Source organism: Paramormyrops kingsleyae, chromosome 21 (genome assembly GCF_048594095.1).
Source record: "Paramormyrops kingsleyae isolate MSU_618 chromosome 21, PKINGS_0.4, whole genome shotgun sequence".
In the NCBI taxonomy this organism is placed as follows: Eukaryota; Metazoa; Chordata; class Actinopteri; order Osteoglossiformes; family Mormyridae; genus Paramormyrops; species Paramormyrops kingsleyae.
Window position 1 is genome coordinate 16,527,911 of NC_132817.1, and position 21,194 is coordinate 16,549,104.

Below are 21,194 nucleotides of genomic sequence, written 5' to 3' on the forward strand. Positions count from 1 at the left end.
GGACAGCGATTGTCTTTTAATTACACGCACTCTTCACCATCCTTACAAAGCCCGGTTGAATGGCTGCTGGCTCGTCACACATGAAGCGAGCAGTATTCATACAACCCGTGACGTTACTTTGAGTTAGGGAGATAAGAACATAAAGTCTCCCTCAGTCCATGCGGCTATCTGTAAGCACGCTTCTTCCGCGCTCTACAGAGCGTGGTAGCGTTTACGTGCTGACATCATCAAAACATTGACTCACGCTGTCTTAAAGAGACACCACACAAATGCGACTGTTTCACTCCCCAAACCATGATAACATGGCACTAGTTTTAGGCATAAGAATCACCTTGAAATATACTCAGAGTGTCTTGCCATGTGTGTTTAGCCTGCAGGTTGGTCTGTGACATGAGGCTTAGCAGTACATCTCCATTACTGTGCATGGTAGCTGCAGTACCAATAGATCTTTACCTGTAGACAGTAGCAGGAAAATTAAAAAAATCTGCAGCGGTTACTTGAAGTGTTGCTTCACTTGTCCTCCCTCACCCCGAAGTTAGGAATTTGAGCCCGGCATCATTTTGAACCTCCAATTTGACTTGAGAAAAACAGTTAGAGATATTATTAAGATGTTCCCAGCCTTCAGTGCATGAAATATTGGGTGTGTTGTTTTTAATACCCCCTCCGGCCTTGATGATAGATTATAGATTTCTTTGGCAGGGTCTGCTGAGAGATAGTCATCTTTTTTGTTTTCAGCATATATTTGCATACAGTACATCAATTTGCTTGACGCTTTTAAGTCTGCTCTCTTGGTGTCTGCTCCGTGTCGGTTTGCTGGTATTAACATTCTCGGTCGTGTTCTGGATGTTAGAGAGCATGATGGAGTTGTGGAAGGTGGAAAAATTCTTGCGTGAGCAGTCCAAGTTAATTGCTTTGCATCAACTGTGTGTTCAAAAGTTACAGTACCTTTCGGCGCAGTTTGTTATGAACAGCTTTTTGTATTTAAAACTTTTTTTCTTTGTATTGATGTGTCCATTTACCTTTTGTGCTTTTAGCTTTAGCAGATTGTGGGGATATTATGAATTGATATTTGAGCGCTTGGAGTTAAAAACGTCTTGGGAAATTCAAGGGAACGAAGCTTCTGTGTTCAGCCTGGACAGGTTGTTTGCCATAAGGAGAATCCCCCCTAAGTGTATGTAGTGATCAGATTGTTTTTAGCAGTTTTTTTTGAGCTGTGCTCTCATTCTTCCTTGCATTATGTTATGTTTTATTTATTTATTTTTTTTACTAAGTGAAATCCCCCTGTCATCGGATGTGCAGTTGTTTCACATTCACCTTTGCGGAGCATTTGCTTTGGCAACGGAAGTAATGCATTTAATTAAATTGGTACGGCGCAAAAGCACCTGGAGCTGAATGAAAACTCTGCACTTGAGCCAGTGACATTTCCTTGAGGGTGTTCATACCTTTGTCTGTTTGGGAGTTGTATGTTACGAAAGTTTTCCAGCTCAAATTTACTATCTTTTTATCTAGCTTCGTGAGTCATACACAGTAACGTTAAACAAAAAATAATTTTCTAAAAATAAGTTTTAATATGTTTGACCATAAACCTTTCTGTTGCTTTTATGCTCCTTTTTTATTGGCAAGCGAATACTTTGTGTGATTACTCAACAAGCCATGCCTCTTATTCAATTCTTTATTTAAAGAATTGATAAAAAAACTTTATTTATCACCCCGCTTTAGGACGGCACTCGTGACATATTCCTGGATGGGGTCGCGGCCCGGAACCGTGCCCTCAATGGGGACGTTGTGGTTGTCAAACTCCTCCCACGGGAGCAATGGAAGGTAAGGATACCCTTACACACTAAACATGGTACTAATTAAATTAGATCAAATTCAGTTTTGATGTCATCGCACAAAGTACAAGTAGTCGGACAATGAAATGATCTATTAATCTATTAATGTTTGCGCTTCCTATAGGCAATTTAGTTTCTTAATGTAATGTTTGACTTAAAAAACCCTTCATACCAATAGCTTTATAATTGACAATTACATGTCAGACCTTAAGGTCCTCTTTAGACAGCCTAGTACCCATTCAGAAGGGCAGGCTCCGCTCGGGACTCTCCATCCTGTTCCTTCCTCCTTTATTGATCTGCAGTCCTTGGTCTTGTAGCATGTGCTGTAAGATGCTCTGTGTGGCCTGGCTGCAAGCACTTCACCCGGCCTGTCCTCCAGACTCCAGAGCGCTGCGGTACAGAATTTTCTAACTAGAATTTAGTGATCAATTGTCATTGTTGACACACCACAGCACACAGTGCACAACAATGAAATGTGTTCTCTGCATTTAACCCATATGTGAAAAATGCAACATAGCAGGGGGCGGCTAATTCAGCGCCCGGGGAGCAGTGCTTGGGGGCGTTACCTTGCTCAGGGTACCTCAGTGGTGCCTTGCTGGTCGGGGATTCGAACCCGCAATCTTTCGATTATAAGTGTTCTTCCCTGACCATTAAGCCACCACTTCCCGCATTCCGCATGTATTCCCCGAGTTCGTTTTTCTTTGCTCCCTCCGGCGGCTGATTGTCATCCCCGACACGTGACTCCTTGTCTCAGCAGTGTCACTGCCTCCCGGCGTGGGGCCGTCTCTGTCCTGCTATCTCACAGTCCCAAACAATACCCGCCTTTCACTGATTCAACCTGCTCTTTTTTTTCTTTTTTTTTTTTTAAAGCAGCCTTTGAATAAATAGCGTTTTGTCCACATGCCCGATTATTTTTGAAGGATTCGGGATCTCAGATTTCAGGTATTATTATTTTAATTTTAAAGCTTAGCAGTGTGGTAGGTTGACCTTGGCACTGTCGTTTTAGTCCATCCAGGTCTTTGATTTGACTCGGTCGGGAATCTCCAGCTAAGTGGGTATTGACGCCTTCACCTGGTACTTAAGTGAACTTGTGCTTTTGCATCAGTGTCTCTTGGAAATGCCAACTCTGCCTGTCTTCCGGGTTTCATGCCGTATTTGTGTTTGAAACACAAGGCTGATTGTGTCGGTATTTTGTAGGGAGGAAAAAGCTTCACAGGGCTGCTGTTCACAAGGTTGATCTGCTTTTTTTGAGAGGAGATGCAGCCTTTCACTGCATAAATGATGGTTATTTAATGAGTCAAATGAGAAGCGAAGGCCTGAGGCCAGCAGATGATGGAAGCGCACGAAGAGAACATTATGTAAACTACTGTAGCCTCCCTTAATTACCAACGGTCTTTAATTTGCTGCCAACCCTCAGATCGCAAGTCATTTTTATTGCATGTGCATTTATCAGCATCAGGGCTCAGATTTTTAAATTTTTTTTTAATGGAACAAAGTATTATCTTGACATGCTTTTAAAAAATAAAGTACGACTACTGGAAAAAACATAATATTTGTATTTTTACCAAAGTGCTGGGCTCAGTGGAGATACGTGTTTACACGTGTTAAAGAAAGTTCTGGTATTCCGTGTCTCCTAGTCGGTGTCTGCAGACTGTTTTGACTGGTGGGTGTGCAGTATAACTCGCATCGCATGTGCCTATTGAAGGATAGGCGATATAAAACATGCGGTACTATATCCCGGTATCCTGTCATACTGATTGTTTAATTGTATTGCTACCATTTCTTTGTTACCGTGTTTTCTAATCAACAGGATGTACTGTAGTTGGCTAGTTTTGAGTTGTAGCCATTTCTGCCATAATCAAGGAATATAAATAGTGCTTGTGTGTAGGGGAAAAAATTTACCATAATTGCTGATATGAAGTCAAGACCTTGATAGGGCTGAGTAATTTCTGTATTAACACAATTTGCTGTAGCTTATGCAGGCTGAATTTCAATGATTTACTTTGATGTTTGTACAGAAATGGCAAAATTCAGGTTTATTGCTGGAATACCTAATCACCAAAATGTTCTGTGCCGTCTAATGGATTGATAATTGGTCTGTAATTTTTTAAAGTGTGTTTTATGTCTCTAGTTTTATTCCATTTAAGCTTGTTTGTGTGTGTGTGTGTGTGTGTGTGGGGGGGGGGGTTCTCTCGGGAAGTTATTTTTGCATTTAACACTTGATGCCATATGTCTTTGATTTTGATTAGGTTGTCTTTGACAATCTGGTACTTGAAAAATACTCATAATTTTTGTAATTATGTAACTGCATGAAAGCCATTCCTGTACTGCAGGATTGTCCGTCAGTAATTTTCAGTGTCTTGCATGGTGATTTGTAAAGGTAGAGTCGGGTTTTAAGGTTAGATGATGGCCTTTCGCTTTCGTCTACCCGGCTTAATGAGCGCCCGTTTTCCCCTGACCGGTGATTAATGTAACGGCAGGTAATGACCTATGATGCTGCTGGAGGGATGGGATGTCGCAGCTAAACCCCATTGTTCCGGGGGCCGTATTAGCAGGGATGACCACCTTAAATGACACGCAGAGTGATCTGGAAAATGGACCGTGAGGAATCTCATGGCAGTGCAGCGGCTAGCCTTGTATGCGCGTTATATTTAATTTTTGTTTTCTTGTTTAAAACCTGGACATTTTCTTTGGATTGCTGCGGAAGCTTATGTAGCTTTTCTCGCCGACTTACGTTCACCCCGGCTTCATACTGTCGTCACAGGACGGCTAATGATGTCCTTGTGTAATGGTAAATAAGCCCTTGGTGGTCGGCGGGCCATGTGCTTGGACAGCCGGAGAATAAGCCCCGCCCCAGTGTGCTTTGAGCCACGCCGAGACCTTCCCCTGTGTTGTGTTCCCTCTGAGCTCCCCGGCCGTCTTCGCGGTGGTCCAGACCGACTGTTTTCCCTCTCGTAAAAGGCCGTCTGCTTTTTATCAGCGCTTTTCCATGCGTTGCTGTTGCTCTCGGCCCCGGTTGGGTACAGCGCCGCACGGTAGGACGTGATACGCAGGGCCTGACCTACAGCGGAGGCTAGTGCTGTGTAAACGCGTCACTGAATTTGGAATGAGCCACTGAAGGTCTCCACAATCATTCACGATGCTATGTGGCTGCAGTATGCAGACTAGATACAAGACAGACAACTCTGTCCACCTCCAAGTGACTTTATCATATATGTAATGAATTGGTCTTAATGGTTCAGCAGAATGTTGGCTTGTGGCATTAAAGCAGCGTCACCATGTCTTGCCTCATTATTACCTGCAGACCCACTGTCCCTTAGCAGGCCACTTCGTCCATGTGGCCTGTAGGGGCTTCCTTTCTGTGAGTTGGGCAGAGTTTGGCTGGCTGAACTGGGAAATAGAGTCTTGGAAAAAACATGCTTATGAACTGGCTCACCCTGAAGATGAGGATGGTAATAATAATGATGATTTTATTATTATTATTATTAGTAGTAGTAGTAGTATCCATATTGTATTAAGTATTATTAGCAACAACAATAATAATAATAATAGTAATAATACTAGTAGCAGTAATGGTAATAGTATTATCATCATCAGTCTCCTCCAAGGATGTGGAAGAGGAAGCTGGGCTTGCTCAGTCAGTGTTCCCTGAGCCTATCAGCAGAGATACCCAAGAGGAAGTCATCCTGATTCAGGACCTTTCTTTCCCACAGGGAGTAGTCCTGGTCTGACAGGCACACAATGGAGGCCTGCTGCCGCACCTCCCGGCCGCTGGCCTGACAGGCACAGGCACACAATGGAGGCCTGCAGGCGTGCCTCCCAGCCGCCGAGCTCTGGAGACGCTGGTACAGGCAGCGCAGGCTGTCACACCACCGTGACCAGTTTCCTTTACTGTCACTTCAGGCTGCAAGAAAATACTCACTGCCGAGCGGCTGTCTAGCTTGTGTGTGAAACGTTAATCGGGACGAATTTGCCCACTTAATGATTCTTTATTTTTTTCCTGCTCTTTGTTTAGGAAAACAGTAGAATTCAAATAGCAACAAGTGGTTACATTCTCTGCCTTTGACTTATTTAAACCATCACTCATAGACCGTGGTCTAATATTTGCTTTCAGATTGTCTTCCATTCTCTCAAAATGTCAGCGTATGTTTGTTGCAGGTCAGGTACTTCGTAAAATTGTCATTTTGAAACCTTGTTTATATTGCTTTCTGTTTTTGGAAGCTTTATAATCTCCTCTTAATAGCTTTTATGTTGTAGCCCCGTAACCATTATATATATATATACTTTGATGCTTCATTTGCACTGAACAAATTCTGGATTCATTACTCCGTGTGTTTTCTCGACTAGGCTCAAAGTTACTGGAATACTTTCATCGTGGTAAACGTTTCTTGGTTTTAGAGAAGAGAGAAAAAACAGTGGAATAGTACTATTACCACAGTTATTTATGTGTAATGTTTCCGACAGTGTGATGCTTTGCGCAGTCAGAAGGGGTTATTTTCCCCTCCTGCCCTGCCCGCTATTGTTTTATTGCCGGATTTGGTCTGGGATAGCCCTGTTTCAGCTATCGTGCCCCCGCCCTGTGCGTACCCTCTGCCCTGCCTGCAGTGAGGTCTCTCGGTCAGGCAGTAGGAGTAGCCCCGGCTGTGCATAATCTTTCTGCAGCAGCTTGCCGCGTAATGCTGACGTGCCGTGCGAAAGGCCTTGCTTGTCAACAGAAGATAGACTGGGCTGATTAAGCCAGTACATCACAGCACAGGAACAGCCATGATACGCAGTAGGAGTGGAGAATATTAGAGGACATCCCCACCAGGGCCTGATCATTTATCATTTTGTAAATTTCCTTCCTTTAACCTATCAGTTCCCTTAGTGAGTCAGTATGTTTTGGCTGCACTTTTATAACTAACCTTGATGCATGTCTGTTGATATTTAGTCAGGAGACTCGAGCAGTTATGCTTTTGACTCATCTTCCTGGAAGAACATTACCGGATGCTTTTGTCGAACACGTCCTCTTTAACTTGTTCTGCTTCCGAATCTAATTGTAGGGATGAAACAAACAATTCAAAAGTGTACATCCTTTTTTTATCCCCCATTTTAAATATTCTACTTTTAGATAAATCTGACACTGAAAGTCAACCTTTTGCAATAGTTCCATTGAATTGCAAGAGGGTAATTCTGGAAGCTCTCATACTTGAGAGTGATGTATGCTGGTTGGTCAGATTTCCACTTACCACTAATGTGTACTGGCCTTCCCATCAAGGAAAGATATCTGGGTGATTTTGAGCTAATACGCTTTCGGTACCTGCCCGGCTGGTTAATTTTTCTCCAGCATGGTCTGGTTTCTCTCAAAGGTTCCTAGCAGGTAAAAATTGAAATTATCTTGTGATCAGCATTATATCACTCTTTTATCTCGATACACAAAGAATCTTTAGGTTAAGTTTTTGCGAGGTGGCTTTTGGGGTTCCCTCTGACCTGAAGAGTTGTGACCTCGCTTTGATTTCCGTGGCGGGTTTCTGCTGTTGATCGCAGGATTTCGCAATTATTCTCCGTTAAAACATCGTTTTTCCTGAACTTTATTTTGCTACCTAATTGATTGGGTTTTTTGTAAATTATGGGTGAAATTAATATTTTAGGTTGCACTGTTGAAATCTTGACTTTAATTTTAGTGTGTTCTTTTGAAAAACGACATGGCATAGGCTGGCAAAATAGTAAGAGATCCTTTAGTTTGTGAAGTAATTTAAATGTGACATTTGGGAATAGAGAAGTCATACGCTTAAGCTTTTTGAGCCAGTTTTTGGGTAATGCCTGCCTGACCCTCTCTGCTAGCTATTGACCGTATTACCACATTTCAGAAGGAGCTTGCGTTTATTTAATTTTTCTTGCTAAATGGACTTGCCTTGACATCGAATTGAGTAGAAAGCCAGCTAAGGAAACTATCACATACGTATGCAATATCTGAAATGTGACACCTACTTCTCAGATGTTGAACTCCTGTAGTTTTCCTGGGAAAAAAGGTTTCCCTGAAAGTAAGCTGTTTTATGTAATTATATGAAATGACGAAGTCTTGGGCAAACTTTCAGCAGTTTGGTTTTATTTGAGAGCTTCTCTAAGCCGTCTTGGAAAGTCAATATCATGCCGCCTTTCCCCTCCCGCAACTCAGGTGATTAAGTCCGACACGGACGGGGAGGGGAGCGGTGAGTCGGAGAACCCGGCCATGGGGACCTCGGCCCGGGGGTCGACGGGGGGAGCCCAGCCCAGCCCAGACGTCATCGTGGAGGCGCAGTTCAGCGACGGCGAGCACGACGCAACCGGCACTGATGCACTTGCTACCAAGGTTGAGATGATGAATCTCCAAGCAACCACAGGTGCGCAACCTGACGTCTTGAGCTTTCAGCACCATTACACTTATGGCTGAAAAGGGATTTTAGTGCATTAATATTCTGTAGCTTGGGGGCAACACTGATGGTTCAACCGTTAGCACTATTGCCTCATGCCTAAGGTGAATTGTAGTAGACGTTTGTCCGTAGGTGTGAATGGTATGTGTGTCCATTTTGTCAAGGGATCCAGTTCTTTCAGGGTAGTCGATGCTTAAGATTATCACTCCAACCTCAGCCTTGACCCCTCCAGCCTGCTTATGGACAGTGGAAATGAGTCCTGTACCCATAGTCGTAACTGACTTCCAGTGAGGGTTACACTGCGTCATAGGAAAAGAAAGGATTGTTCTCCAGCTATAAGCACCGGAAGCATAATTAATGTTTCCTGGTTTACGGACTCCTTACACCTATTTTAACCTTGAAAGTTGCACTGCATGTAAACCACTGCATAGACTCGCCACTAGTTTAATTTTATGTGAAGGAGGTTGGTATAGATGAGCTGGATTTTGTGTAGCGTTTAGTAGAAGGTGTGGTCCTTCAGTATTACGCACCAGTCACTGGGAATGTTTCCATTTTCTGGGATTTAAAAAGACAAGAATTGAGGGTATTTGGGAATGAACACTTCCTCTAATTATCACCATCATCATCATCATCTCAGTTTCTGCTGTCTCGGAGGCGGCTGTGTTGGGACTTGCTGCGCGCAGGTTCTCCGGGATGCGATGCTCGGCTCATTAATTGCGAGCGTCAGGCGCTGCGTCGTATCGCATCCCGTCACGTCGCTCCTGATGCAGAGCAGGGATTGAGCCCCGGTGAGAGGAAACCAAAACACAGATGAAAGCAGCAGTTGTGTGGCTGGTGTTTGCATAGCCAGCTTTGAGCCGTCTCGGAATCTGTTTGGATTGGTTTACTTGACTACGCGTTACGTTTATTTTCGCAAGACAGTGTTTTGTGTAATCGAACAAATAGGAAGGGAAAAAAAAACACAAGTTTTGTCCTGTTGATGGAAAGAGTTTAATAACCCATCCTGTATCTGACAGTAGTGCTGCAGACCCAAGGGGGGTGATTTTACCTCATTCCGTCAAGACGGCTGAAATGTTCATTAATCTGCCCCCCATCCCCACAGCGTACTGTGAGTAATGATATTTTCCCAGTCGACCCTCCCAACCAGATGGAGATGTGGACTATCTCGCTCCCCCAGAACTGCACTGTCAGGTGAACATATTGGTTCCTTCTCTCAGAAATAAATAACGATGGAGGTGCTTGGCGGCTCGTACCCACCGGTGCTCCCTGCAGCCCCTCAGCGCAGCGACGATGGAGGGGGGGTCACACGTCCCTCCTGCTTTCTGCTGACGCGGCTCCTTTTCTCCTATTTAATGCCATTACAAGGGGGGTGTCCCAGTGGGCGGGGGGACCCCACCTGCGATGTCGTGTGCGAAGAGGCAGCCATGGAAGTTTACGCTGGTGAAAAACGGGTGTGAGCGTTTTAATTTAAAGCATGAAGGTCAGGCTTCCCCGGACTGCAGTTTCACTGGTGGGGGGGTGACTGTATTTAAAAAGGCTGCTGGTCTAGATGTGACACATGGGTGTGTCGCAGGTGTGTAAAATGTGCAGCCAGGCAATTTCGGCTGTGATGTCATCACATTGTGGCGTCCTGTTTGCTTTCTGTGAAACTTATTGCCCTCTTACTGGGAGGGGAAAAATTCCTCTGGTTGTGGTGTTTGATCCATAAAACTAGATTTTTTATTTTTTTTCCCTCTTCCTCACAAATAGAGGAGTTGATGGGATGTTGTCTGCATGGTGGTTGAATCATTGGAGTCATTGACAAAATGCAAATACGGATTCTCCTTCCCCGTCTGCAAATGTACAACTACAACTATTCAACATAGACGTTTTCTTTATTCCAAGCAGAAGTCACAAAATGTAGGACAAAATCAACTAGATTTGGTGCTGTCAGAGACTACAGCATTGTATTCCTTGGCTAGCCTTGTCGTTTGCTCCAGCCATTTAAAGACATAGACATTAAGACAGACACAAATAAATACAGTCAACAACTTAATGGATGGGGAAAGATGGTGCAGATCAGCATGTAATCAGAATATGCAATAAATAGGTGTAGAACAGAATTCTGTGTCACATGGATTGGCATTCACATTTCCGGTTGATCTATCCAGTAATTCTAGAAGTCGTGGAGGTTGGGGGGTGTGGGGGGTGGTGGGGGAGGGGTGATATCTCCTCGACTTTCCCCTTTCTCAGCTTCCACGACACGCTCAATGGTTTCATTTTTGACTGTGAATTAAGTTCCCTCATTGTTTGCATTGTTTGCAATCGTGAAAGAATACTATAGGTCTCCATTAAAAATCTTTTAACACACAATAACAGTATGTTAATATAAACTTTGTCTCCTTCTGTATTTTGGTTTGAAAATGTGTAGATGAACCATAAACGTGATATTCTGCCCGGCCCTTCAGACAGTATTCTGAGGTTGTGTGAGAGGTCTGAGTCCTCGGTCAGTAGTGGTTTTTATTTTGCTTAATAAAAAAAAAAATACTTGGTCCAGAATATTCTCCTTTTGTTCCATTTGAGTGGAACGGTCTCTGCAGTATAATTAGTTTTTTTTTTAATTATTGTAAAATTCCTAAATATCAAAACCCCTTCCTTGGGTGAAAAGCTTAGGAAGTGATCATTTTGATTTGTTTCCACAATCTTGCCTAGATAAATTTAAATGCATTCCTTTTTTCAAATCCTTTTGAATGAATGAGTTTGTGTTGTATTTTTAGGTTCGCACAGCTCTGGGGACGTTAAAACCGTAGCTGACAAGTTTCTTCAAAGGACAGGGAAGGTGAGTCGTGCTCTGTGAGCTTCAGTCTCTGGCCAGTGCTGGAGGAGAGTGCAGTGCGGACGGCGTCCCCTCGCCCTTCACCTGCTGCTCTTTCCCGGCACGCTTTCGCCTCACTGCACGGCGCTCCTCGCTCCTACCCTTCCGCCGCAGGTGGTGTACATCCTCCAGCGGAAACACTCCCGAGCCGCCACCGGCTTCCTGAAGTTCCTGCCGGAGAAGAGCTTCGCCATGTTCTCTCCAGTGGACCACCGTGTGCCGCGGGTCAATGTGCCCCTGGCCGACTGCCCCGCCGACTTTGCCACGCGGCCTGACGACTACGCCAGCATCCTGTTCATCTGCCGCATCACCGACTGGCCCGGGGACAGCACCTTCGCTGAGGGGTGAGAGGAGGCGGAGCCCCGACGGCTGCCCCGCCCAATGGAGAAAACCCTCTTTTAATGTTGCCGTTTGCCCAATTCAGATGATTTACCTCTCTGGTTGAGGGCTCGCGTTGTAAAGGTCCGATCCTCACTGGGAACGGGTCCAGCATGCATGTGTGCGGAGGTTTTAGCTTCTGGAAGTGGAGGCAGTTGTGAAACTTCGGTTCCACTCAGAGAGGTAATTAAGAGGGTCATTTGGATTCCATCACAGTTGCCAATTACCCCCCGTGCGGTGTCGGTAATCGCTGGAGCAGAACACCCTATAATAATGCCCTCAAAGGGGGGGGGGGGGGGCACCACCCTGTAGCGGCCGTGATGCCCGTTCTGCAAATTCATAAAAGTGATAATTACTTCAGCAATTAAAGCAAATTGCTGTCTTTGTCATTCAGCTTGCAAATTGCAGAAGGCCTCTTCATACCTCATCAGAGCTAGAGAGAATCAGTGGGCTATGCTTTTTTTTCCTCTGCCTTTGAATCACTCAGTGTTACATCTGCATTAATATTTACGTGAGTATTTGGATGTTTGTATGATGCACTTGTACATGTATATATATGCAGGTGCACAATAAGTGGCCACTTCATTAGGTACATCTGTTCGTCAATGCGAACAGCCTTCCCCCGATATGTGAAGCACAGAAGCAGGGATGTGATGTCACCATCCTGGTATTTTTGCATAATGTGGTGTCTAGAGTTCACGGAAAATGGTGCACTATAATGCAAACATGAAGCAGCAGGTCTGCGGGTGAGAGCACCTTAACGAGATCAGAGGGGAAAGGCCACGCTCGGTAAAGGAAGACCGAAAGTGCAAAAATTACAGCACTGCATCATTGCCCTGTCCGTTCCAGTACAGGCTGCTTGTGGTGCTGATGCTGTAATGGTGTGTGGAGTGTTTTCACATTAGGGCCCTCGCTGTGGCATTCAGATATACCCAAGCTGTGCTGTATTCATTATGGCCACAGTCTTTCCCCTTCAAATGGATGCATCCAGCAGCATAATCCCAATGTCAGTGGACATTGAGTGCTTGTCTTTGTAATGATGTATATAATATTCAGTGATTGAGAGTAAAAGAGAGACCAGTATGACTTATTATCAAGTAAATAAATTACTCAAGTTAATATCGGTCTACCTGAGCTGATCAGCACTTCGCATACTGTAACAGATCTGGGCATCTTGTCATTTTTCAGCTTGGGTGTGGCTGTTGTACCTTTTGGTGTAGAGTACTTGACCTGAACTACTTAATTGACGAACGCAAGATCTTTGCGTACAATCGTTTGAAACTGTTGGGCACACAACAAAGTAATATATGTGTGTGCATATCGACAGAGCTAGTTGATGAGATTCCTCAGACATCTATCTTGCTTTGGATTTTTTAATTGCGCAGCAGTTAATTAAGCTCTGTTTGCCTTGTGGTGAAAGTCGTTACTGCTGTTGTTTAATCCCCGAAGGCAGCTGGTGAAGAGCCTTGGCCTAGCTGGAGAGATCGAGCCGGAGACGGAGGGCATCTTGACGGAGTACGACGTGGACTTTGCTGAATTCTCTGAGGACGTTCTGCAGTGTCTCCCACAGGACCTGCCGTGGACCATCCCGGCCGATGAATTCACGAAAAGGAGAGACTTGAGGTGGGCTCGCCTAAAATCGGGTCTCTGATTTTGGTCGCTGGTCACAAGCACGCAGTGGTACCTCTGCCGTATTCTGCTCTAGTTCCTGACTGGTCTTGTTGCACAGGGGTTTTTGTTTAAAAACATCTGCCTTTTGTATTTACATGAAATTGTGATTAGTTCAGTTGATCCAAGTTTGTTAATTCTCTGGAGATAAATATTGCTGCCATGTGTGTCTGGAGACATCTCTGGAAGTTGTACTTCTCATCAGTCTAGCTGATCTGCTGTGGGACTACAGAGCCTTTCTTGTTTTGTTTATTTTTGAAGTGGAACTCTGTTTTCTGTTGCCTTCCCTGTAGAGGGTCCCCGGGGGAAGGTGTTTACAGTTCTCACAACAACGTTAATGCAAGGCGACTCTGCTGATGCTTGGATATGTTCATGTTGCTGAAATTCGCAGTGAAATTAGGTGTGTGCGCGCGTGCGCACGCGTGTGTGTGTGGTTTTCACAGGCTTTGCCATTTCAATTTCAGCACAATAGATGGGGTAGAATGGGTACATGCGTTTCAATAGAGCCTTAGACTCTAGAGGTTTAAGGTGCTCTTGAGACATGTTTTGTGTAATAATCGCCATTTATCCATCCATCCATTCATCCATCATAACCACATTTCCAGTGTAGGGTCCCATTGGGCCTGGAGTCTAACATAGGACGCAAGGCAGGAGATACCATGGATGGGATGGACGTCCAAACTGGGCGTACACAATAACCCATTAAGATAATTTTCAGTACAGGGCTGCACGATATCACATCACGATTATTTGAAATATTTGTGCTTAATATTGTGCAATTTCTAAAACAAAAAAGGAGATGAAATTAACCCTGAATAAGTTTTTAACAATAAGTACTCTACCAATGTAGAGTATTTGTGTAGATTATTGTGTCGATGTAGATTTGACCAAGTGTGTCAAATAAGTTGGTGGTGGCGTTGCGAGTTCTGTCAACAGACACAAATCAGTGCCCACAAATGTGATATGATTGCATGGCTCTAGATGACGGGCGTAAAAATTTGTCCAAATGAAGGATCTTCATTTAATTTCATATCATATGGGCATTTACTTACACCCACAATTTCATAAGCAGATACGTAGTACACCTACTAATGAGAGATTTGTTGCGACGCCCAAAAGTTTCCGTATAATCTTGATAGATTCAACGTATACTTCTGTTTCATAAACGTGTCTGACTTTAAACTGCAAAAAGTACCGTCAGATCACTGATATCTGTTTTTTTTTAACCTTGGTTATCCAAATTGTGAACATACGTAAACATCTGTAAATTACGATAAAAAGCCACTGTGCGTACAAATCTTAAGCTCTGGTGATTATTGCGCATGCGCCGCAGAATTCTGATTAAATCGCAATGTGATATTATGCAACTTTAATTCAGTCTTCTATATGCAGAAATAGATGTGTGAAATTTTTAAATATTTTGACTGTAGTTATACTGTTATACAACAGTTTTTCTTCCTGCCTAATGAACTGTACAATTTGATTCATTACTGCATGATACTTTTTAAGTTAAATTGATTAGGGATTTGTAGTCGGTGTGCAGTCTGCTTACATAAGAGAATACTTTCCTTAGTGTGTATACTTTCAGTTAAAATCTGTTATGGTATCTGCCAAATATAGAGGCTGAAAGTGACACATGGATAAAAATCTGTTTTTAATAGAAGACATAGTCGGGCTATTAAGGGTAACAATAAAGTTTGTTGGAAAATTGTGCAATATACATGGAAAAAATGGACAGCAAGACACTGATTTTTTTATTTTTTTTTAATCTGGCTTAAGTGAACTAATTTTTGCATTAAACAGGGCAATGTACTGGCTGCTTCTAAAAATTTTCATGAGCCCTTCTGATGTCAGCTAAAGGCTAATAAGACAAAATTTGGTCGTTGCTTATTGTAATGTGGTTGTGTTATTTACATCTATAATGTTCCATTTTTTGTTAGTGAGCTAAAGGGGCTGGTGTTGCACAGATGATGAGTTTTGGACTTGGATTTGCATTTAAATCACAGCAAATGTTTCCTGGGGATAGCAGAAGATGAGGTTCCTCAGAGAGCAAAGGGCTGATTGTTGGTTTACGTTGCATTTTGATTGTTTAGCACCCCTTCTGAACTTGGCCGAAATTCACGCTTAAATCGGTCTCAACTGTCGCTCTTTTCTGAGTTTGTTAGAAGCCGTTGGCTCAGTTTCACATCTCCTGTATTTAATGTGCTAAAACAAGTGCGTTTGTGAATACAGTTTATGTTCGGCTGTTTGTTTCTTCCATCCAGGGTTGCGATGAGTAAGCGACGTGTTTGGCGAGGTATGTGCTGCATGGTTCTGCGGCCCATTGCAGATCAGTCCCTTCTGTTATGTTAATAAACTCTTCTACTTCAGGACTACGCAAACTTACGCTAAATTAGCTAGGTCATGGAATATGTGTTACGCTGTCAAAATTCGATTTTATTATCTTTAAAAAATAATGCTGTGCTCTTGCCAAGATGACGTGAGTTCTGCTCATGGCAGTTTTGAAATAATTGCATAGCTTCTAGAGAATTAATGCACCCCCCTCCCCCCTTTTTTTAATGGAATAGACCTGCTCAGCTAATCAATGTGTGTAAATTATGCTTTAGAAATTAAAAATGACTGGCATGACATTCAGGCTACTGCTAATAAAATCCTATTACTGTGGAGATTACTTTTAGCCCTGGCAGCTTTCAGAGGACATCCATGCCATCCAGCTGCCCTTTGCTTCTCTCCCGTCGCGATGCCGTTATGATCTGGATCAGCGCTGGAGATACAGCTTCTTAGGACACGCGTGTGCCGATTTATCAGAAACCGTAAAATGCGATGCTGTCGGTTTTACCAGAGACACTTTGTGATTTGGCTTTCTGTTGAATCTCGCAGAACATAGCGACTTGTTTTTTTTTATTATTGTACTGTAATTGGCGAGTTTCGCCTTTGTGGGAATGTCAGTCATGTGCTGGTTGTGACGTGTTTCTGCATGCGTTCTTTGGTAAACAAAAATGTTACACCCCTCACTCCCCTATCATAAATTGCCATGTTATGCAGGAAGGGCTCTATTGTTTTCCTTCTACTGGACAGAAAACAGGCCCCTGTGTGTGTGCTGATTGTGTATTGAATGGGGGCGCGCAAGATGGGACTGAGAGCTTAGAATAGGTGTCCAGCCATCCATCTCCCAGCTGCTTATTCAGTATAGGGTCACACCACTGGGTGTTCACACACTCAAGTGATCACTAAGGATCAGATGATCACAGAGCTCTTTTAAGAGTCTTTACCGCCTTGTGCCTAGGAAAGATAACCTTCTAAATACCTGCCCACGTCCTCTTTTCATGTTGACGCCCCCTTTCCTGGTTTGCTCTTACAACACAGTGCGCAAGCTGAAGTGAATTAAGAGAAATTTTGAAAGCTTGTGCAAGGCACTGTATAGAGATAAGTGCCGATCCGATTGCTCTTCAGACGACGTTTCCACATGGTCTCCGATGTTGTCAGAGCAACTAGCCAGGTGTGAAAAGATTATTTATATCCGCTGCTTTACTTGTGACGTCAAAGATGGAATTGTCTGAAATGTCTTTTATCTAGGGTGTGTCAGTGCTCCAAGACTTATTTTAGTGAAGTCCTTTACGTGTTTTATGATTTTGGATATTAAATATTGATCTGGGTGCAAATTCTGTACCCCTCAGGGTTTACCTTCTGGCGGATGCAAATTCCTGTTTACAGCTGGCGGGTGTTTTAAATTTTTTGGTGTAAGCCATCCTCTTTGAACTTGTACGCTTTCTTCTTACGTATCAACAACAGTTTTTATCCCCCCCCCCTTTTTTTTTTATTTTAAAAAAAGTTGTTTGTTCCATTCAGCGGTCACAGTGAATTTTAATAGAAAAAAGCTCTACCTTTTTCTCAATGGGATTTTTTATACAGCGTGCAGTGGTCTATGTTTAAAGGTGAGATTTCACACCAAGTGGAATTTACAGTCTGCCAGCCGTGTGCGTAATCTATGTTTTTTAACAGCGATAATAAAGTGCGAGTTGCCAGTGAATTTCTGCGTATGGCATCTCTAATTTTAGCTTCGGTTCCAATGTTTTGTACTTAAGTTTAGATGGTGCCCTCTTGGGCTTCCTTGCGCACCTCAGAACAGTGAGGGGCTTTTCGAGTCTAAGCACACAGAATTATCCCATAGGCTTCCTTGTGCATTGTGCCAATAGAAAGAGCCGACAAAAGTCACATTATTCAGTAGGGATTAAAGGGTAACTTTTTATGTTAAGTTTCAGTGCCCACAGAAAGTCTTAGGAAGCTTTAATTCTATAAAAATTAGTGATGCACCGACAAGGAAATTTCGGGCTGATACTGATAGCGGATTATTTCAAAAACTGTTTGGGAGGTTCTGCTTAAAAAAGTTTAGAGGGACACTTCACCCAAATAAATTTAAAAATAAATTACATTCTGAAAATATTAAAAACAAGTATACTACAGTCCTAGAGCACTAGGTTTTATACCACATACTTCTTTTATATTTATAAAACTTATAACAATTTCTTTGAGCTCTCCTGCTCTTAAAAGCACTTAAATGTGCTTTAAATATTGCTGTAGCTTTTGTCTTAGTCGTCATTTAATTGTTGCGGTTTTAAGGATATTGTTGGAATCTCTTAATACACTTACGAATGAAACCTATTTTCCTTAAATGGTCACATGGTAAATTCCCAGTATCTGTAGCGACACTTAAAGCCAATTTATCCCTTTAGATCGGAGTGCATCTTCACCATCGACCCAGCCACTGCCAGGGACCTGGATGATGCCTTGTCCTGCAAACCTCTTCCAGATGGTGCGTAATTTGTCCTCAGCTGTTTACTTTTTCCTTCAGTACCTCATGTTTGGTGCATTTTGGACTATTAATGAAATGCCGGCTTCATTTGCTGTGTAATTCTCTATTGTTGGCTGTTGTGCTGCAACATTAATTTTATTTACTGTTTAGTTAAACACAGGATGCATTCTATCCATGTTGTGCTGAATGAATTAGCATTTGCATGATAAGAGGCATATGGTCACAGCTAATAAGGAGTAATTGGTTGATTCGTTATTTTTAATTGATTTATTCAGTAAAATAGTTCACTTTTAAGGCAATAAGCAGTTTTCTCCCTTCTTCCCTGTATATGCTGAAGAGATTATTTAAAAACAAGCCTCTGCTAATTTCCCGTTGACTCTTGTTCTACCATGTCTGACTAATTGTTTTCTTTTGAAGCTCCTCTCAAGCTTCATGCTGTTGAACTCAGTGTCATTTCAGCAGAGACGGAAAATATTAGCTCTTTGTAACTTTGCGGCATGAAACCAAAAGCCTTCTGCTTGCTGAGAATGCCATGGCTGTCCCTGTTTGCTGGAGCTGAAGTTCTTAGAATGAGAATCCACATGCACCCATAGCTTCAGACTTGCATCATTACACACGCACCCCCCCTCCGACCCCCACGTGCAGTTTTAAAACCAATTCAGCCATTTTGTCTGAAAATGGACAGGTTATTCATTACAACGTTGCGCTGTATTCTCATCTGAACCTATGCAGGTTTTTGTATCTTTGCCGTTTGTTATAGTTCTCAAATTTGCATTAGTTTTTGTTTTTATTTAGTTTTCCTTTTCATTTTTCAGTTTTAGTTCAGTTTCATTTTCTTTTAATAATGTACAAATAGTTTAAGTTTTTATTTCATGAACATTTCTAGATTTAGTCATGCCACACTGGAAGTGACTTGCATGCTTTCACCCTGAGAAAGTCTGAAGCATCTTGTTTTCCTGCCTTAACATTCCCCTCCAAACCCCCACCCTGTTTTCATACCTGTGAAGGACCTGGGTTATTGAGGCTCCCAGTCCAGGATTACAACACACACACACCTGATGGGATTTGGCACTTCTGGAGAAAATAAAGACTAGCCCTGTTTTAACATTGACCATTGGGGTAGAAATAAGACGAATTAAGAAATAAGTAGCTTGGTAACTGGTTTAGCAATAGTCTTATATTTTAACCAATGATTAGCCTAGGGGAGTACATTTTCATTTATATAACCACTGCATTTATACAACCCACAACATGTTTATAAACCTTATTAAATCTAGCAAGCAGACTGATCTGAATAAAAGAAAACAATGTTGTGTTTTTCCACTAATAAACCACCGGCACTGGAGATGGTAGAAGTTGTGTAAATAATGTTGGTTATCGATCTCATTTTCTAATGCAGAAGTTAGTTTGGATTAGTTTGTTCGGATGAAAAGTACCTGTTGTGGAGTAGGAACTAAAAAAGGGTTCTGGAACCGCCTCCGAGGAACCACAATGGGGCCGAGTTCCTGCAGTGTGAACACAACAAAAGTTCCTGGTTCCATAAAAGGGTTTTGGTTCCTGAAAGATGTTCCAGGGGTTTGAAAGCACCCTTGGTCACATATTGCCTTTTTGATGGAAGGTCTGACCAGAAAATACCCCAAAGCAGGAATGTGGGTGCACCTGCGTAGGCGATGTCTGGTTTTCCAGACATGCCTACACATGAGATTTAGCATTAAGCATGCATGTACAGTGTTAAGTTGTTAACATAAATTTGCTGTCTGTGTGTGTCTCAGGAGAGTGCCTTGTCCAGACCTCAGTCATTCTGTGTTCTTGGCGCAGGCTTGGTTCATGAAGTGTCGTGCTATTGGGTGGCCCCATGGAAATTCCCACGCGTGTCCCTGGGATCTGCATAGTGTATGTTCTCTGATTCCCTGGAAATACTAAATGTTTTTCTTTTATTCGGGGGGCCCCTGACTTGCTTTATGCACACCCCTAATGAGACCCTAACACAGGAGACCTAGGTACAGATGATCTTGCCTGTCTGGGGGCTTGGTGGATCAGTTTGAGGGCTGTGGAAATGACCACCATCTGCCCAACCACATAGTGTAGCAACGTTTGGATGCGTAACGAAATTGGATGGAGAGATCCACTACAATTGAGCCCAACTTGTATAGTTTTATATGAAACCTGATTGTGCTTTGGGTAGCAGTGTGACCTCACATCGCTAAGGCTACGCGTTCTACTCTTACCTCCGTACCGTGCGGCTGGGGAGCTTGTGGAACCTCCCTGCGTTGCCCGATTTCCTTTGGCCCCTTCCGTTTCATTCTGCAGTCCCACGTCTTATTCTGTGTGTCCCGTGAAGGACCAGCACCCTGTGCTTCCCGGGGTATGTTCTAGGCACACAGAGATCCTGTGCTGCATAAGCAGTTAGAAGACGTATGGATGTTTGTAACATTTTATATATTGTGTGTTTCTGTAGATTGTTATTAATTCTGAGAAAACTGTCTTGCTGAGTGTCATGAACTCAGGGTGTCTCGTGATCTGATATTGGCACATAGTCTTGTGAAATGATTATTATTCTGATAAGGGGCTTAAAAAAAATCAAATAAAAAAACAGTATTCAATGCCAAATAAAGATAAGCGCATATCAGTAAAACAAGGAGAAGGATTTCCCTGACCTAGCCCGGTGGAACTGGGGCTCTTAATTGCGTCTGTACTGGAATCGGCGCTGTGCGTTTTGTGCGTCATTGTGACACTGTGAGTGTGTGTGCGCACATGTTGTTCCAGGTGTGTTTGTGGTCGCTTAGAGGACAAGCAAATGAAACCGAAGAATAGACCAAAGAACCCCCCCCCTCCCACACACACACACACACACACACACACACACACACACACACACACACACACACACACACACACCACTGTATCTAAATATTTTTATTAATTTACATGACTTTCATAATGTGAGCTTGTTATTAAGTTAATTGGGACTTACTGGTGGTTCAATTATTATTTCTTGCCTTTTTAAGGTTTACTTAGCCGGGCTAATGACGTCTCACTAATTTGACGACCAGATCAGAAACACGCCTCAGGAGCTCCATTAGTTTATCGTCGCATTGACACAAACACTCGTCCAGGAACATTTTTTTTCCCCCCCTTCTTCACTAATTATTTACAACAGTTAGCTGTCTAAACGTCAAATTCGGTCCCTGTATACAATTAGCAGGGTGATCGGACCTAAATATTTCAGACCTTCGCTGGAACAAAAACCTACATCG

At 43.0% G+C, this 21,194-nt stretch overlaps 1 protein-coding gene across 8 annotated transcripts in view; it reads left to right on the forward strand.

Moving 5' to 3' along the window:
• dis3l2 (DIS3 like 3'-5' exoribonuclease 2) overlaps positions 1 to 21,194 on the forward strand; it is a 47,584-nt gene that overhangs the window by 5,708 nt on the left and 20,682 nt on the right. For all 8 annotated transcript variants that reach the window (XM_072704502.1, XM_072704501.1, XM_072704504.1 and 5 more), the window contains 6 exons: positions 1,720 to 1,821; positions 7,990 to 8,194; positions 10,981 to 11,042; positions 11,193 to 11,422; positions 12,906 to 13,079; positions 17,858 to 17,937. In XM_072704502.1, coding sequence (XP_072560603.1) covers positions 1,720 to 1,821; positions 7,990 to 8,194; positions 10,981 to 11,042; positions 11,193 to 11,422; positions 12,906 to 13,079; positions 17,858 to 17,937 — 853 coding nt within the window. The remainder of the gene's footprint in view (positions 1 to 1,719; positions 1,822 to 7,989; positions 8,195 to 10,980; positions 11,043 to 11,192; positions 11,423 to 12,905; positions 13,080 to 17,857; positions 17,938 to 21,194) is intronic.